Source organism: Perognathus longimembris, chromosome 7 (genome assembly GCF_023159225.1).
Source record: "Perognathus longimembris pacificus isolate PPM17 chromosome 7, ASM2315922v1, whole genome shotgun sequence".
NCBI classification, from domain to species: domain Eukaryota; kingdom Metazoa; phylum Chordata; class Mammalia; order Rodentia; family Heteromyidae; genus Perognathus; species Perognathus longimembris.
The window spans coordinates 17,756,735-17,774,721 of record NC_063167.1 but is presented as its reverse complement, the minus strand read 5'-3'; the positions used below and the strand labels follow the sequence as shown (position 1 = coordinate 17,774,721).

Here is a 17,987-nt window from a genome sequence, read left to right as displayed (position 1 = left end):
TCAAGATCTATTTTGTAGGTATCTGAAGATGAGGTTGATGGGCTGCACCATCACCTTCTGTACCTTTTGATGCTGGCCATGGTATGCCATGGTGGAATCTTACAAAGGCCACATGGACCAGCATGCCACCCAAGCCCCTATTGTGTTTTTAAACTCAGGATCTTGTTCTTTCACACAGCTTTTTCACTCACAACTGTACCTCTATTCTAACTTTTATATTTTTTTGTTTTTTGGTTGTTGTGGGGCTTGAATTTAGGGCCTGGGTGCTGTTCCTGAGCTTTTTCCAAACAATGCTAGAGTTCTGTTACTTTGAGCTACAGTTCCACTTCTGGTTTTATAGTGGTTAGCTGGAGATAAAAGTCTCATGAAACAGGTGCCAGTGCCTCACACATGTAATCCTTGCTACTTAGAAGGCTGAGATCTGAAGATCTTGGTTCAAAACCAGCCTGGGAAGGAAAGTCTATAAGACTCCTATTTCCAATAAACTACTGAGAAAAAGCCAGAAATGGTGCTGTGGCTCAAGTGGCAAAGTGCTAGCGTTGAGCACAGAGAGGCTCAGGGACAGTGCTCAGGCCCTGTGCTCAAGCCCCAGGACTGAAAAAAAAAAAAAAAGTCCCATGGATTTTCCTGCATGGGCTGGTTTTGAACTGTAATTCTCAGATGTCAGACTCCTAAGTAGCTAGCTGGAGCTTGACCCACTATTTTTTGTTTTTGTTTTTTTTTTTTCTGATCAACTATAGATTGGCCTTTCCAGTCTGGACTGGCTTTAAACCACAATCCTCAGATCTCAGCCTCCTGAGTAGGTAAGATTATAGGCTTGAGCCACTATATATATGCACACACACACACATATACACGTACACCTTTTAACTTTTAAATAGGTCTATGTATCCAACCTGGCTTCATACCTGCAATTCTCCTGCATTAGCCTCCCAAGCCTGAAATTACAGGAGTAAACTAGCACACTCAGTTTAGAATATAGTTTGGGTTTTTTTGCTGGTTGTGGGGCTTGAACTCATGGCCTGTGCACTGACCCTGAGCTCTTTGTTCCCTACTACTTGGGCCACAGCGCCACTTCTGCTTTTTGAGTAGTTAATTAGAGGTCAGAATCTCATGGGGACTTTTCTGCCTGGGCTGGCTTCAAACTGCACTCCTCAGATCTCAGTCTCCTGGGCAGCTAGGGTTATATCGAGAGCACCCAGTGCCCCGCTAAATTGACAGTTTCTAAAATTTGTTGGGAGAAACACTGCTTCAAGTAAGTGCACTCTTTGTTTAGTTTTGTTTTTGTTGTCAGTCATAGGGCTTGACTCAGGGCCTGAGCACTGTCCCTGGCTTCTTTTTGCTCAGGGCTAGCACTCTGCCACTTGAGCCACAGCACCACTTCTGGCCATTTTGTATATATGTGGTGCTGAGGAATTGAACCCAGGGCTTCATGTATATGAGGCAAGCACTCTTGCCACTAGGCCATATTCCCAGCCTGTCCCTGGCTTCTTTTTGCTCAAGGCTAGTACTGTGCCACTTGAGCCACAGTGCTACTTCCGGCTTTTTCTATATATATATGTGGTGCTGAGGAATTTAACCCAGGGCTTCATGTATATGAGACGAGCCTTTACCACTAGGCCATATTCCCAGCCCCAGTAGGTGCACTCTTAAAAAAAAAAAAGAAGAATACAGGTCAAAATTTTGCTTTTAATTAAAAAAGAAATCCTCCCACTCAATAGGTATGTGCTTTCTTTTTGAACTATTTTTCTTTTAAGTTTTCTGTCATTTCCCTATATTTTTCCTAGTGCAGTAAACAATGAAATCAAAGAAATAAAAACCAGGGTCCACTCTTGCCCCAAACACTGAGGAGGGTCAAAGAGAAGGAATCACAGCATGGAAAACGGCCCAGTTCTAAATATACAATCAACATTTAAAAAACAAAAAATATAACCCCCTCCCCAAGACATTATTATTGACATTCCCGGTACATTTCCTATATAGTATAATGTCACAGACCGTGTTTCTTTCCCAGGGAGTCCAGCTCACTCAGGAGGAGACATCTAGTCAATGCCTTGGGAAAGGCTGGGGGTGTTGCCAGTCTTCTCTGCCAAGCCTAAAGCTTTTTATGAGCTCAGTATCTCACAAAAACATCTGTGGTATAAATGGCATAAATGAATCTAAAAGGGGAGGAAGGCAAGCAGCACCTGTCACTGTTCTCCAAATCAGCCAAAAAGCTGAGGAGTGTGGGATCCAGGCGACAGATGCCATTAAGAGTTGAGGGATGGAGAGGAGAACAAGAGGAAGCACCAAGTAAGAGGCTGTTTTTGATTCCAAAGACAAAAAAAAAACAAAAGCAAAAACAAAAAGACCCTACCAAAAATGGCAGCTAATACCAAGGAGAAACTCCTCTGCTCCTGGAGTCATGAAATAAAAATGGCCTTAGAGCCCCACCTCCCCTGCAGCCACCACTTTAGAAGCAGGGTGATTTATATATCACACAATTGTCAGATGAACAGACTGATCTTAGGTGAGGGTAAGTGGTTTGACAACATGGGACTATCAATTCAAATCCCACGATATAGCTGTGACTTTCTTTGATTTCTATTTCTACAAAGCCAAAGGCCACTTACTGCCATTTGGTGGTAGTGGAGATGGACCCTTCTATTTACCACTGGCCTCTTCTTAAAATGGCACATGTGGTAGCAACTCTCAGAGATCTCAAGAGCCATCAGTTGCAGCTCTGGAAGTAAAATCATTCCCTTGTCCATCCTCACCAAAGCATTTCCCTCTTAAGCTGCAGCTGGCATACCATCTTCCCCTCCAAGTAGAATTCAACTTCTTTTTTGTTTCTGAGTTTGCATTGGCCTCTGAAGCCCTTTCCAGGACACAAAAGAAAGTACACTTCTGCATCCACATGCAAGCAAGCGGGTAGCCTTCTAGTGTCAGATCTGTGTTCCAGGGTTTAGTCAATGCATCTTTACAAGAAAAAACTATACATGCATACACAGACAGACTAGCCTGGAAAGGGTTCTTGGTTATTTTGACCCATTCTCTAAAAGAAATAACTGTCTTGGGGTAGGATGATTAGGACATTGAGTGACCCTATCAACTTCTGGAAGGGCAGCTTATTTTGTCCATTTTTTAATGAGGGGGTAGGAGGAACCCAACATTTTCAGTTATAACAATGAGATTTTGTTTTGTTTCGGTTTTTTTTAAAAACAATCCTATGTGGAAATGAGGACAATGATAAAAAAAATAATTAAAATTGCAAACCAAAACCTATCTCCTGGCCCCAAAATTCCCAGGTTAATCCTCTAAGACCACAATCTCCACATTGTGGACTTGATGCTGGTGTTCTTCCATCTCAGCCACCACTTTGTCCTCAGTCCTCAGCTCTGTCTCCAAGATGACTGCTTTGCCCTCAGTGTCTTCAGCCTCAGGGTCTGGAGCTGGGTCAATTTCAATGATGGTCTGCCCATCCTCCGAGGTGCTTTCAACAGCCTGGATTGCTGAGGTCAGGCCAGACTCCATGGCCACCAGCTCCACAGGGCTCACCATAGTTGCCATGTTGCCCAGGGAACTCCCATCCTGCATGGTGGTGGAGCTTAGTAATGCCAAGCTAGATGAAGGATGGATGGTCACTGTGTCTGGTGAGCTGCTCTTGGCAGAGGAGACCACTGTGGCATAGCGGAAGAGCTGAGGGCCAGAAGGCAGTGTGTGGACAGTCACAGGACTAGAGCCCTGGCTGAGAGTGGCCACTGGAATATTGCCCATGGAAAATGACTGGCCCACTGGGGTAATGGTAATAGGTGAGATGACTGTGAACTGAGGCTGCTGGACAGGAGGTGAAGGGCTCAGGACGGTAGTAGAGGCTGGCCGCTGGAGTCGGGGCCTTTTGGGAGGCTTAGGAGTGCTCACAGGCATCAGTACCACATTTTGAACCGTCTGGGATTTTAGCCTGGGATCCTGAGCTTGCTTCTTTTGTTCTTCCAACTGGCGTTCCAAGTCTATAGGGGGGAAAAAAGAAACATTTGTGGGAAGAGAAGTAGAATTTTAGGAACATTAAACTAGGAGTCAGTCTGGTCTGTGTGTGTATGTATATGTGTGTGTGTGTGTGTGTATTAAACTAGGAGTCAGTCTGGTCCTGGTGTATATGTGTGTGTGTATGTGACTTCTGGGGCTTGAACTTGGGGCCTGAGCACTAACCCCTCAGCTTTTTTTGCTCAAAGTTAGCACTCTACTACTGCAGCCACAGCTCCACTTCCAGCTTTTTGGTGGTTTGCTGGAGGTAAGAGTCCTGAGGATTTTCTTGTACAGGCTTGGCTTCAAAGTGCTATCCTCAGATCTTAGCCTCCTGCGTAACCAGGATTACTGGTATGAGCCACAATCCCCACGTGGGTCTTGGTTTTGACACTCTGTCACCCAGGAAAGTCACTCATTGTTTGTAAGATGACTAGGCTGGGTGATTTATTAATTCCCTCCAGTAATTATATTTCACTGTATAATTAAGGGAGAGGAACAGGTTAGAATCTTTCAAGCTGTGATTCTATATAACTCTAGAAACTGCACTCGTATTTTGTCACTTGTCACCAACATGTAAACCAAAGAAAGGCCTCTATACATTGGGGAAACCACTGAGGCCATATCAGACCCAGAAATTATTTGGTACATGTTGGGACAGACACATAAACTTTTCATATGTTCCTCAACTGCTGTCCATGATGGTCTGCCTAAATTGGTAATTTTGTATGGCCCTTGATTTATGTTATATATATTTATGAATGCCCAAATGGGACAAGTGTGGTGGCTCACATCTATAATGCTAACCACTCAGGAAGTACTGAGGATCCCCATTTGAAACCAGCCCAGCAGACAAATCCAAGAGATTCTTTTTTTTTTTTTTTTAACCTGTTGGTTGCAGAATTTAAACTGGGAGTTTGTCCCTGAACACTGTCCCTGAGCTCTTCTGCTCAAGGCTAACATTCTGCCACCTGAGCCACAGTGCCACTTTCGGTCTTCTGGTGGTTAATTGGAAGTAAGAGTCTCATAGATTTCTCTGCCCAGGCTGGCTTTGATCCATGATCCTCAGATCTCAGTCCCCTGAGTAGCTAGGATTACAGGTGTGAGATACCAGGCCTGATCAAACACCCAATTTTATACCCCCCACCTTTATTTTTTTGCCAGTTCTGGGCTTGAACTCAGGGCTGGGTGCTGTCACTAAGCTTTTTTTGTTCAAGGCTAGCACTCTAAAACTTGAGCCACAGCACCACTTCTAGCCTTTTCTGTGTATGTGATACTGAGGAATCAAACCTGGGACTTCGTGCATGCTAGGCAAGCACTCTACCACTAGGCTACACTTCCAGTCCCATGAGACTTTTATCTCCAACTACCAGAAAACTGGAAATGGTGCTGTGGTTCAAAGTGGTAGAGCTCTAGCCTTGAGCAAAAGAGCTTGGGAACAGAGGGCTGGGAATATGGCCTAATGGCAAGAGCGCTTGCCTCGTATACATGAAGCCCTGGGTTTGATTCCCCAGCATATATAGAAAACAGCTAGAAGTAGCACTGTGGCTCTAGTGGCAGAGTGCTAGCTTTGAGCAAGAAGAAGCCAGGGACAGTGCTCAGGCCCTGAGTCCAAGGCCCATGACTGGAAAAAAAAAAAAAAAAAAAGAAAGAAAAAGAAAGCAGAAAACAAAACTTACATTATACTACAATTAAAATAAAATATAACTGGGTATGGTAGGATAGACCCACTTGAGAAGCTGACTCATGAGGATTAAGTTCCAGCCCAACCTGGGCTACATAGTAAGAATCTGTCTCCAAAAAGAAAACACAACTTAAATGAGGTGTGAGCTGGGTCCTGGTGGCTCACTCCAAGGCTGAGAACTGAGGATCCTGGTTTGAAGCCAGCGCCAGCAGGAAAGTCTATGAGATTCTTATTTCCAATTAACCACAGAAAAAGCCAAAAATGGAGCTGTGATTACAGTGATAGCATCGAACTAAAAAGGAGCTCAGGGACAGCACCCATGCCCAGAGTTCAAGCCTCAGGACTGGCAAGAAAAAAAGGTGTATGTGTGCATGTGCACAGTGGTACATACCACAGTTCCAGCTACTCAAGAGCCTGAGGCAAGAGGATCCCTTGAACCAGGACAACTCAATTAGATCATATCTCCCACCCCCTTCACCCCAAAACATCTGTGATCTGAGCACTTCTGAAGCTGAGATAGAAGCATTGTGAGTTTAAGACCAGCCTGATCTCAAGACACTGTCATTAAAAAAAAAAAAAAAAAGGAAAAAGTGAAAAAAGAAAAGATACTCAGGCACCAATGGCTTACCTGTGTAATCCTAGCTACCCAGGAGGGTAAAATCTGAGTATAGTGATTCAAAGACAGAAAAGTCTGTGAGGTTTTTTTTCTTTTCTTTTCTTTTTTTCTTGATTGCTTGCGGGGCTTAAATTCAGGGCTTGGGAACTGTCCCTGAGCCTCTTTGTGTTCCAGGCTAGGGCTCTACTATCTAAACCACTTCCATTTTTTTGAGTGGTTAATTGGAGATAAGAGTCTCATGGAACTTTTCTGCCCAAACTGGCTTAGATCCTCAGATATCAGCCTCTTGAGTAGCTAGGATTACAAATATGAGGGCTGGGAATATGGCCTAGTGGTAGAGTGCTTGCCTCACATACACGAAGCCCTGGATTCCATTCCCCAGCACCACATATGTGGAAAACAGCCAGAAGTGGCCCTGTGGCTCAAGTGGTAGAGTGCTAGCCTTGAGCAGAAAGAAGCCAGGGACAGTGCTTAGGCCCTGAGTTGCAAGCCCCACGACTGGCCCCCCCCCAAAAAAAAACAACAAAGAAAACCAAATATGAGCCATCACTCTGCTATGAAATTCTTTCTTTTCCTCCTCCTCCTCCTCCTCCTCCTCCTCCTCCTCCTCCTCCTCCTCCTCCTCCTCCTCCTCCCCCTCCCCTCCCCCTCTCCCTCCCCTCTTCTTCTTCTTCTTCTTCTTTCTTTCTTCTCCTTCTCCTTCTCCTTCTCCTTCTCCTTCCTTCTTCTTCTTCTTCTTCTTCTTCTTCTTCTTCTTCTTCTTCATTTTTTTGCTGGTCCTGGGGCTTTAACTCAGGGCCAGTGCCTGGGCACTGTCCCTGAGCCTCTCTGTGCTCAAGGCTACTACTCTACCACTTGAGCCACAGCACCACTTCTGGCCTTGTCTGTTTATGTGGTACTGAGGAATCAAACCCAGGGCTTCATGCATGCTAAGCAAGCACTCTACCTCTAAGTCACATTCTCAACCTCATCAGCTATGAAATCTGCAATTAGCCACTAAAAAAGTTGGAAGTGGCTCAAGAGGTAGAGTGCTAGGCTCCAGTACCAGCAGGAGTGGAAAGAGCTAATGAAAAGGGTGAATAAGGATGAATATAGCTGAAGTAGTTTGTTTGTATATATGAAAAGAAAATGGAACAATTAAAATAAAACAAAACAAAAAAGAAAATAGAACAGTAAAACCCATTGAAATTGTTTTGGGACAGAACAAGGGACAAAGCTGAGTGATTTTAATCCATATTTAATCTATCTATCTATCTATCTATCTATCTATCTATCTATCTATCTATGTGTGTCTGTCTGACTTTATGTTATGTATGGAAATGTCACAATGAAATCCCCTTATACAACTACTATATACTAATAAAGAAATAAAAAGAACAAGGCTGGAGGTATAGCTCAGGGTAGACAGCTTTCCTAGCATGTATGGGACACTCTAATCAACCACTAGCTCTGCAAAAATTCATTCATTCATGTACTTATTAAAAATAACATGGTTAGGCATCAGTGGCTCAGGTCTATAATCCTAGCTACTCAGAAGGCTAAGAATCAGAGAATCATGGTTTGAAGCCAGTAAAATAAAGGTCCATGACACTATCTCTAAAATAGCCAGAAAAGGCTAGGTTGGCTATCTTTTTTTCTTTTTTCTTTCCTTTTTTTTTTTTTTTTTTTTTTTGCCAGTCCTGGGGCCTGAACTCAGGGCCTGGGCACTGTCCCTAGGCTTCTTGTGCCACTTCTGGCTTTTTCTATATATATGGTGCTGAGGAATTGAATCCAGGACTTCATGTATTCGAGGCAAGCACCAAAAAAGCTGTAAGTAGATCTGTGTCTCAAGTGGTAGAGTAGTAGCCTTGAGCAAAAAAAGCTCAGGGACAGCACTTAGGCCCTGAGTTTAAGCCCCAGGAACAGCTCAAAACAACAACAAAAAATTACATTAAAAGACTAAGACTAATTTGTATCATCTAGGGATGAGAAAGAGGGTCTTTTTAGGTGTGTGAACTACCAGGAGGGAGTTAAGCTAACAAGAAGAATGACTATGGTTGAAATAGACTGTTTGCATACATGAAAATAGAACAATGACATCTGTTAAAATTGTTTTAGGGGGGCTGGGGATATAGCCTAGTGGCAAGAGTGCCTGCCTCGGATACACGAGGCCCTAGGTTCGATTCCCCAGCACCACATATACAGAAAACGGCCAAAAGCGGCGCTGTGGCTCAAGTGGCAGAGTGCTAGCCTTGAGCGGGAAGAAGCCAGGGACAGTGCTCAGGCCCTGAGTCCAACGCCCAGGACTGGCCAAAAAAAAAAAAAAAAAATTGTTTTAGGAAGGGGTAATTAAAAGAGCAATATGGGGGCTGGGAATATGGCCTAGTGGCAAGAGTGCTTGCCTTGTATATACATAAAGCCCTACTCAGCACCACATATATAGAAAAGGCCAAAAGTGGCGCTGTGGCTCAAGTTGGCAGAGTGCTATAGCCTTGAGCAAAAAGAAGCCAGGGACAGTACTCAGACCCTGAGTTCAGCCCCAGGACTGGCCAAAAAAAAAAAAAAAGAGGAGAAAAATATGGAAGGGTGAGGTTGAGAGGAATATATTGTAAACATGCATAGAAATACCATAATGAAATCCCTCTGTATGGCAAATATATGCTAATAATAATATTAACAATAGAAATAACAAAATAATCTCCTTACCACAGATCTATTATAACTGTTAGTGAACCTCATTAAAAACCCAAAGCTAAAAAATAATTTGCATATTCTGCCAACATTATTACTGAATTAATGCATTATGTAGCATGCATCTTTTTTTTTTTTGTCTTTTCTTTTTTGGTACTGGTGATCGAACCCAGGACATTGCACTTGCTAAGCAAGGGCTTTGCCACTGAGCTATATCTCAACCCTGTAGCATACATCTTAATCCCCCCCAAAAAGATAGAGAAGGAAAGATAAAAAAGTTAGCTTCTTTTTTTCTAGTATGCCTCCTATACTACCTACCACTCTAGTCCATCTGAGGCTATTTCTCTTTCAAAACATAAAATCTGAGTAGAGTACCAGTGACACACATGTGTAATCCTAGCTACTGAGGAAGCTGAAATATAAGGATCCTGATTCAAAGCAAGTCCAGATAGGAAAGTCCATGAGACTCTTACCTCCAATTATCCAGCAAAAAGAAGCTGGGAAGTAATCTAGGTGCATCCTAACTATTCAGGAGGCTGAGATCTAATCTTGGTTCCAAGCCAGCAAAGGAAGGAGTATATAAGACTCCTATCTCCAATTAATCACTAAAAAGCCAGGAGTGAAAGCGTGGCTCAAGTGGTAGAGTACCAGACTTGTGTGAAAAGCTAATTGACAACACCTAGAAACACCCAGGCCCTGATTTCAAGCCCCAGTACCAGAAAAAAAAAAAAAAAAAAAAGCGAGGGGGGGGGCAAAATTTAACATCATGTGAATTAAAAACAATGAAAAAAGTCCCAACAGAAGTTGACAAGGAAACAGCAAAGCTCAAGGATATTAGCACAATATGTTCCTATGAACAGAGAGAAGTTATACAAACCTGTCAGAGTATAGAGAAACTGTTCTTCTCCCTGCTCTATTTGGTTCCTTCTGTTGTCCAGAACCTTTTTGACTGTGTCCATTAGGCCAAAAGTATGTGCCACATTGTTGAGAACAGCAGCATCTATTTAAAACAAAATACATGCCAGTAGAGTCAAAACAGAAATGTTCTGCCAGCTCTGTTCATAAATCTGAAAAGGCCCTCCCCCCTCTTTTTTCATGCCAGTCCTGGGGCTTGAACTCAAAGCCTGGGCATTGTCTCTCAGCTATTTTGCTGAAGGCTAGTGTTTTACCACTTGAGCCACAGCTTTACTTCTGGCTTTTTACTGTTTAATTGGAGATAAGATCTCGCAAACTTTCTGCCTAGGATAGCTTTTAACTACAATCCTCAGATCTCAGCCTCCTGATAGCTAGAATTATAGGCGTGAGCCACCAGTACCCACTTGGAACCAAGTTTGAATCTCAGTCTTGCTACCTATTTTTGCTGGAGATTGAACTTAGGGCTTCATACTAATTTTTCTATGTTTTCTCATCTGGAACAAATGGAACCAATAACATTTACTGTAAAATAGAAGACAAATATTAGAAATATCATGAGCCATTTGCCTCTTTATATTTATATAAAATAATATATATTGAAACAAGTGCCAAAATATGGAAACAAGATATCTCTTTTTTTTTTTTTGGTGATTCTGCCTTCTTTACTTTATGAAGTATGATGTATTCAAGTGTATATCTTTAGGAGGGTAAGGGGAGGGTACAGAACTGGAGGGAAAAAGGTGAAAAAGTCCAGCAGTGGACTGCACTGGACCCTGATGAAAGTAAACTTTATAACTCATGTGTGGAGACAGGAGGGAAGGACTGGGAGAGAATAAGGGAAGACACTGTACTAAAGGAAACGTACTCATTACCTGACTCATGTAATTGTAATACTTCTGTACATCACCTCTATAATAATAATAAATTAATTTTTTAAAGCACCTAAAACAACAACAAAAAGAAATCTCATGGGAATGACATTCAGAATTATTAATAGCATTATTGTTATTCCTCTCTATACAAACTTTCTTGAAAGTGTTGTCAGTATTTATAGGTACTTCTCTAATTTAGATCTCTTCCACTATACTCCCTTCTATGTAATTCTATGGGACTTCTTTGTTTTTTGAGATAGTCTCCATGTATGGCTCTGGATAGGCTAAGAGTCTGCCTCTGCCTCCTGAAAGCTGGAGTTACAGCCATGCACCATCATACTTAGCCTTTTTTTTTTTTTCTTTTTTCAGTCATGGGGCTTGAACTCAGGGGCAAGGTGCTGTCCCTGAGCTTTTTTTGATCAAGGCTGGCACTTTACCACTTGAGACAGCTCCATTCCTGGCTTTTTGGTCATTTATTAGAGACAAGTGTGTCTCATGGACTTTCCTGCTTAGGCTGACCGAACCACAGTCCTCAGATCTCAGCCTCTTGAGTAGCTAGGATTATAGGCATAAACCCAGTTTGCCAAGTTTTTTGTTGATGTTGTTGAGATGAAGTTTAACTACTCTGCCCAGACTCCTTTTGCACTCGTGGGCTTATGTACTTTGCCTCAACATTATTAATTTTTACAACTATAAGTTAGGGCCACTATTTCTTTCTATTTTTTCTTGTGTAGTGGTACTGGGCTTGAACTCAGGGCCTCAAGCTCTTGGCTTAGTTTTTTCATTCATAGCTGAGCTTTCCTCCAGCCCCTTTTCACTTTCCTTCCTAGGTACGCCCTGAGCCATAATCATAGCTAGGATAACAGGCTCACACTTCTACAGTCCATTCTCAGTTGAAAAGGGTCTCTCAAACTTTTCTGTCCACTGGCCTGGACTTCATATTTCTGTGATATATCAATTTAAAAGATCTTATAATTGCCAGGTACTAGTAACTCATGCCTACAATCCTAGCTACTCAGGAGGCTGAGATCTGAGGATCTGCAATTTGAAGCTGGCCCAGGCAGAAAAGTCCATGAGATTCTTATCTCCAATTATCACCAAAAAAGGCAGAAATGGAGCTGTAGCTCAAGGGGTAGAGCTCTAGCCTTGAGCAAAAAAGCTCAGGGACAGTGCCCAGGCTCTGAATTCAAGCCCTCACAAAAAAAGGAAAAAAAAAAAAAACACCCACTAATTTTGAGGTCTAGGAATGAGCTCAGTGATAGTGCGTGTCTAACATGTTCAAGATCCTCAGTTTATAACTAGAAGCACTGATGTGTGTGTGTGTGTATATATATATATATAAATATAAATAGATAAAAATAGTTCTTATTTTTCTCTCCAAACCTGTTCTTCCCTTAGTGGTCTTTTCAGTAAATCATAACTGAGCTATATCTGCAGCATGTGCACAGCCCTGGGTTCTATCCTGAACATCACAAAAAGAATAACAACAACAAAAAAAATCCCAGATCATCATGTTAAGTAAAATAATAAGCCAGTACCACAAAGACAAATAGTACATATTTTCTCTCATTTATGGGAACTAGTGGAAAGCAAATCAAAACATAAAAACTAAGTAATGAAAGTGTAATTAGGACTACTAGGGAAGTAGAAAGGAAAGGGAAAGGAGGAAAAGATGAAGGGGTAAGAATAAGTAATAGAGGGGGTAAAAATGATCAAAGTACATTATATACATGTATGGAATTATCATGTTCAACCTCATTACTATATGTACTAATTTTAAAAAATTATGAACTGTGAGCAACTGAGTTAGCTTTTATGAGCGTTACTTTCCTTAACTGTTAAATGGAGATGATATCAGAACTTCAGAGCTGCTGTAAGGCTAATAGGACTTGTCTACAGTTAACAGATGATAGCTATTATTAGAATCAGTGAACTTACCTGTGACCTGGAAGGGAGCCTGGATGAGCCTCTGCTGAACTCCTCTTAGAAGCTCCTCTATTTCCTTCTGAATATTGCAGACAACTTCTTCCATCAGCCCTACATCAGCTATTCCTTTCCAGAACATTAAAGTGTCCTCTGGTATGAGAGGGATAAAATAGAATAAACAAAGGATGCTATCTAGATATCTGGGCACATCTCTACCATGCTAAATTTAATTTTTTTGCAATTCAATTTCACTTCTCTGAAATCTTTTTCTTTTTCTTTTTTTTTTTTTTTTCCAGTCCTGGAGAACTCAGGGCCTGAGCACTATCCTGGGTGTCTTCTTGCTCAAGGCAAGCACTCTGACAACTTGAGCCACAGCGCCACTTCAGGCCTTTTCTATATATGTGGTGCTGAGGAATCGAACCTAGGGCTTCATGTATATGAGGCAAGCACTCTTGCCACTAGGCCATATTCACAGTCCTCACAATTCAATTTCTTTCTTTCTTTCTTTTTTTTGCCAGTCCTGGGCCTTGGACTCAGGGCCTGAGCACTGTCTCTGGCTTCTTTTTTGCTCAAGGCTAGCACTCTACCACTTGAGCCACAGCACCACTTCTGGCCATTTTCTATATATGTGGTGCTGGGGAATCGAACCCAGGGCTTCATGTATGCAAGGCGAGCACTCTTGCCACTGGGCCATATTCCTAGCTCCACAACAATTCAATTTCTTATTAGGGCATTTCTGAGAAAAACACAGAACTTCTGGAATAGTAGCTGCCTCCTAGAGTTGTTATCTAATTATTTGCCCTTTCAGCCACTTAGGGCCTTGGGATAATTGCTTCATATGTCATGATCTCTTTTTTTATGGCTTTGGCTAGAAAAGCAGACATTTTCCTTCAATAGAGATATTAAATTAAGGAATGGGGGTCTGGGAATGTGGCTTAATGGTAGACGTGCCTGCCTAACATGCATGAAACCCTGGGTTCCATTCCTTAGTACCACATAAACAGAAAAAGCTAGAAGTGGTGCTGTAGCTCAAGTGGTAGAACACTAGCCTTGAGCAAAAAGAACCTCTGGGACATTAAAAGACTGGAGATGGGCTGGGAATATGGCCTAGTGGTAAAGTGCTCACCTCATAAGACTGGAGATATAGTTCAGTAGTATAGCACTAGCCAAGCAAATGGAAGAGTTTGCTTCCTAACACCATAAAAACAAAAACAAAACAGTGTCAGGTACTGGTGACTTATACCTGTAATCTTAGCTACTCAGGAGGTTGAGATGTGAAGGTCGTGGTTCAAGCCAGCCCAGGCAGAAAAGTCCCCATGAGACTTTTATCTCCAATTAACCACTCAAAAACTGGAAGTGGGGGCTGGGAATATGGCCTAGTGGTAGAGTGCTTGCCTTGTATATATGAAGACCTAGGTTAGATTCCCCAGCACCACATATATAGAAAATGGCCAGAAGAGGCACTGTGGCTCAAGTGGCAGAGTGCTTGCTTTGAGCAAAAAGAAGCCAGGGTCAGTGCTCAGGCCCTGAGTTCATGGCCCAGGACTGGCAAAAAACAACAACAACAACAACAACAAAAAACACCTGGAAGTGGAGCTGTGGGTCCAAGTGATACAGTGCTAGCCTTGAGCAAAAGAGCTCAGGGACAGGGTCCAGGCCCTGAATTTAAGCCCTACAACTGACAAAAATTAAAAATTTTTAAATAAAAAATTAAAAGCAGGATGCTGCTGCCTCATGCCTATAATCCTAGCTACTCAGGATTCTGAGATCTGAGAACAGCAGTTTGAAAACAGCTCAAGTAGACAAATCCTCGAACTCTCTTATCTCCAATTAACCAGCAGAAAGTCAAAATTGAGGTTCCAGTGGCATTTGCCTATAATCCTAGCTATGCAGAGGACAGATCTGTAGTGCAAAGTCAGCCAGGGCAAGAAAGCCCACAAGACTCTTATCTCCAATTAACCAACAAACAGCTAGAGGTAGAATTGTGGCTCATGTGGCAGAGTGCTAGCATTGAGTGGAAATAGCTAAATAAGACCAAGTGGCCCTGAGTTTAAGCCCCACTATCAGCACAAAAAAAGATTCAGTTAAATATTACACAAACATTAACTATTTAAATGAAGTTATATCTGAACAAGCTTAAAAAAAAGGAAACAAGCCAGGCAATGGTGGCTTGTGCCTGTAATCCTAACAGCTCAGAAGGCAGAAATCTGAGGATGAAGCCAGCCTGGGCAGGAAAGTCCTTGAGACTCTTGTTTCCAAATACCCACCAGAAAACTGGAAGTGGCACTGTGGCTCAAAGTGGTAGAGCACTAGCTTTCAGCAAGAAAGCTTGGAGGACATACCCCAGGCTCTGAGTTCAAGCCCTACAACTGACCAAAAAATTTTTTTTAAAAAGGAGTAATAAAGGGCTGGGGATATAGCCTAGTGGCAAGAGTGCCTGCCTCGGATACACGAGGCCCTAGGTTCGATTCCCCAGCACCACATATACAGAAAACGGCCAGAAGCGGCGCTGTGGCTCAAGTGGCAGAGTGCTAGCCTTGAGCGGGAAGAAGCCAGGGACAGTGCTCAGGCCCTGAGTCCAAGGCCCAGGACTGGCCAAAAAAAAAAAAAAAAAAAAAAAAAAGGAGTAATAAGCGATTTCTGGTGGTTCATGCCTGTAATCCTAGCTACTCAGGAGGCTGAAATCTGAGGACCACAGTTTGAAACCGGCCCAGGCAGGAAAGTCCATTAGACTGTTACAAATTAACTACCAAAAGCTGGAAGTGGAGCTGTGGCTCAAGCAGTAGAGCTCTAAACTTGAGAAAAGAAGCTCTGGGAAAGTGCCTAGTCCTTGAGTTGAAACTGCAGCACTGGCAAAAAAGAAAGAAAAGGATTTTTTTTTTCCCCAGTCCTGGGGCTTGGACTCAGGGCCTAAGTGTCTCTGGCTTCTTTTTGCTCAAGGCTAGCACTCTGCCATGTGAGCCACAGCACCACTTCTGGCTTTTTCTATATGTATGCGGTGCTGAGGAATCGTACCCAGGGCTTCATGTATATGAGGCATGCACTCCTACCACTAGGCCATATTCCCAGCCCAGGAAATAGTACTTGAATGAATTAATAAATGGAAAATAATATGAAACTTCACCTGTTGTCCCCTCTAAGTGTATCAACAATCTACACCAGCTACTACCTAGTTGTGCTCTCTAATATCTTCAGGCTTGATTTATCTAAGTCATGTGCCAGAGTTAGGGCAGTCAGATAGGAAGAAAAGCATGCACTACAAGAGTCAAACATCTGAATTCAGCTCTGATATTTTCTGGTTGTATGGCTGGTCTTAGACAAGCTGTTGAACCTTTCCAAAAATCCCAATTCCTTCATGTGTTAAGTATGAAAATTGCATAAATTAAAAATAAGATATTTGTACCTAGAGTTAGTATTTACATTCAGGAGAAAAACCAACCAAAGTAATTAAGAGGCCTTATCCATAATTACAACAATGATAAAGATCATAAAACCCTGTAAAAGAACTGAGTCACAGGGGAAAAATGAGGGAGGAGGTAACAAGTTGGAGAAGAAATGTACAGATGCACTGCCTTACATATGAAACTATAACCCCTCTGTACATCACTTTGACAATAATGAAATTAAAAAAAAAAAAAAGAAGAACTGAGTCACATAAAAAAGTACCTGAAATTTCCTCTGAGTCTTTTTTCATCCCCTCCTCTGTGGCCATGGTGACAGCAGCAGTAAGAGCCGAGTTCCATTCCAGTCCTGCCTCTTCCATGCTCTCTTCTGAGATGGCAATCTGTGTGATGCTACCTAAAAAGAGTCCATTAGATGCAAGGCCATTGAATAAAAACCACTGTTGTAAGCATGGTTTCCACTATAGCAACCAAACAACTGTAAAGGTTGAGTTTAGGGGACAGTATTATCATATGGCAATTCCTCAAAAGACCAAGCATAATGTTGCCATGTGACCCCAGCCATTCTGCAACTAGGAATATACCTCACAATACTGAAAATAAATGTCCACACAAAAGTATTACACTCATGCTTGCAAATAATATTGAAAAGGTAAAATCAATCCAAACGTCTATAAACTGTGATATGTGTGTATATGTATGAAAACATATCTATAAACTGTGATATATATGTAATCAAATATTACTGGTAATAAACACTGAAATACTAAAAAAACAAAAAACCCACTGTTGTAGCTATGCGCTGGTAGTTCATGCCTGTAATCCTAGCTACTCAGGAGGCTAAGATCTGAGGATGGTAATTCAAAGCCAGCTTGGGCAGGAAAGTCTGTGAGACTCTCATATACAGTCACCATAAAAGCCAGAACTAGCGCTATGGCTCAAGTGATAGAGTGCTAACCTTAAGCCAAAAAGATCAGGGATAGTACCAGACCCTCAATTCTAACCCCAGGATGGATTTTTTACAAAGTCATAGATCTCTTGTACCTCATACACAGTCACAGAGACCATCTTATTGTTGATTGTACTGGGGTTTGTTTTGTTTTTGTTGCCAGTCCTGGGGCGTGGACTCAGGGCCTGAGCACTGTCCCTGGCTTCTTTGTGCTCAAGGCTAGCACTCTACCTCTTGAGCCACAGCGCCACTTCCGGCTTTTTTCTATATATGTGGTGCCGAGGATTCGAACTCACGGCTTCATGTATACAAAGCAAGCACATTACCACTAGGCCATATTCCCAGCCCCTGTACTGGGGTTTGGAACTCAGTCCTGCACTTGCTACCAACTGAGCCATAGCCTCGGCCTTTTTGCCTTTTTTTTTTTTTTTAATAGGATCTCATTTTTGTGCAGGCTGTCCCTGAACTATGGTCCCCCTTCCTACATAGCTGGGAAGACAGGCTCAAGCTACCACACTCAGTTTTTATTCTTTGAGATAGGAGGATCTCATGAACTTTTCATTTGCCCAGGCTAGCCTCAAATTGTGATCCTCCCACTGTGAGCCAGCTGAGACCTTGTAATTTTTTTTTTTTTCATTTTTCTGTTTGCTTTCCTGGTGCCATACTGAGGCTTAAAACACAAGGCCTCATGAGATTGCTCTTGTGTTCCCCCCTACACCTCCCTTCCCTGGTGGCTTTTTTCACTGACAGCTAGTGTTCTACTATTTGAGCCAAGCTGCTAGCCTTGAGCACAGACTCAGAGACAGAGCCCAGACCCTGAGTTCAAGACCCAGGACTGGCAAAAAAAAAAAGAATCTTGAGGATTTGTCTGCCTACCTCATCTGAATTCTAACTGTAATACCCAGGTCCCAGTCTTCTGAGTGTAAGGTCCGCCCTGGAAGGCTCCATGCAG

General features: G+C 42.4%; 1 protein-coding gene across 6 annotated transcripts in view; it reads right to left on the bottom strand.

Moving 5' to 3' along the window:
- Positions 1-1,669: 1,669 nt before the first annotated feature.
- Gmeb1 (glucocorticoid modulatory element binding protein 1) overlaps positions 1,670-17,987 on the bottom strand; it is a 43,298-nt gene continuing 26,980 nt past the window's right edge. For all 6 annotated transcript variants that reach the window (XM_048350659.1, XM_048350665.1, XM_048350660.1 and 3 more), the window contains exons 7-10: positions 16,352-16,483; positions 12,698-12,835; positions 9,850-9,972; positions 1,670-3,989 (exon numbers count right to left, since the gene is read on the bottom strand). In XM_048350659.1, the coding sequence (XP_048206616.1) occupies positions 3,289-3,989; positions 9,850-9,972; positions 12,698-12,835; positions 16,352-16,483 (1,094 nt within the window). In that variant the 3' untranslated portion in view covers positions 1,670-3,288. The remainder of the gene's footprint in view (positions 3,990-9,849; positions 9,973-12,697; positions 12,836-16,351; positions 16,484-17,987) is intronic.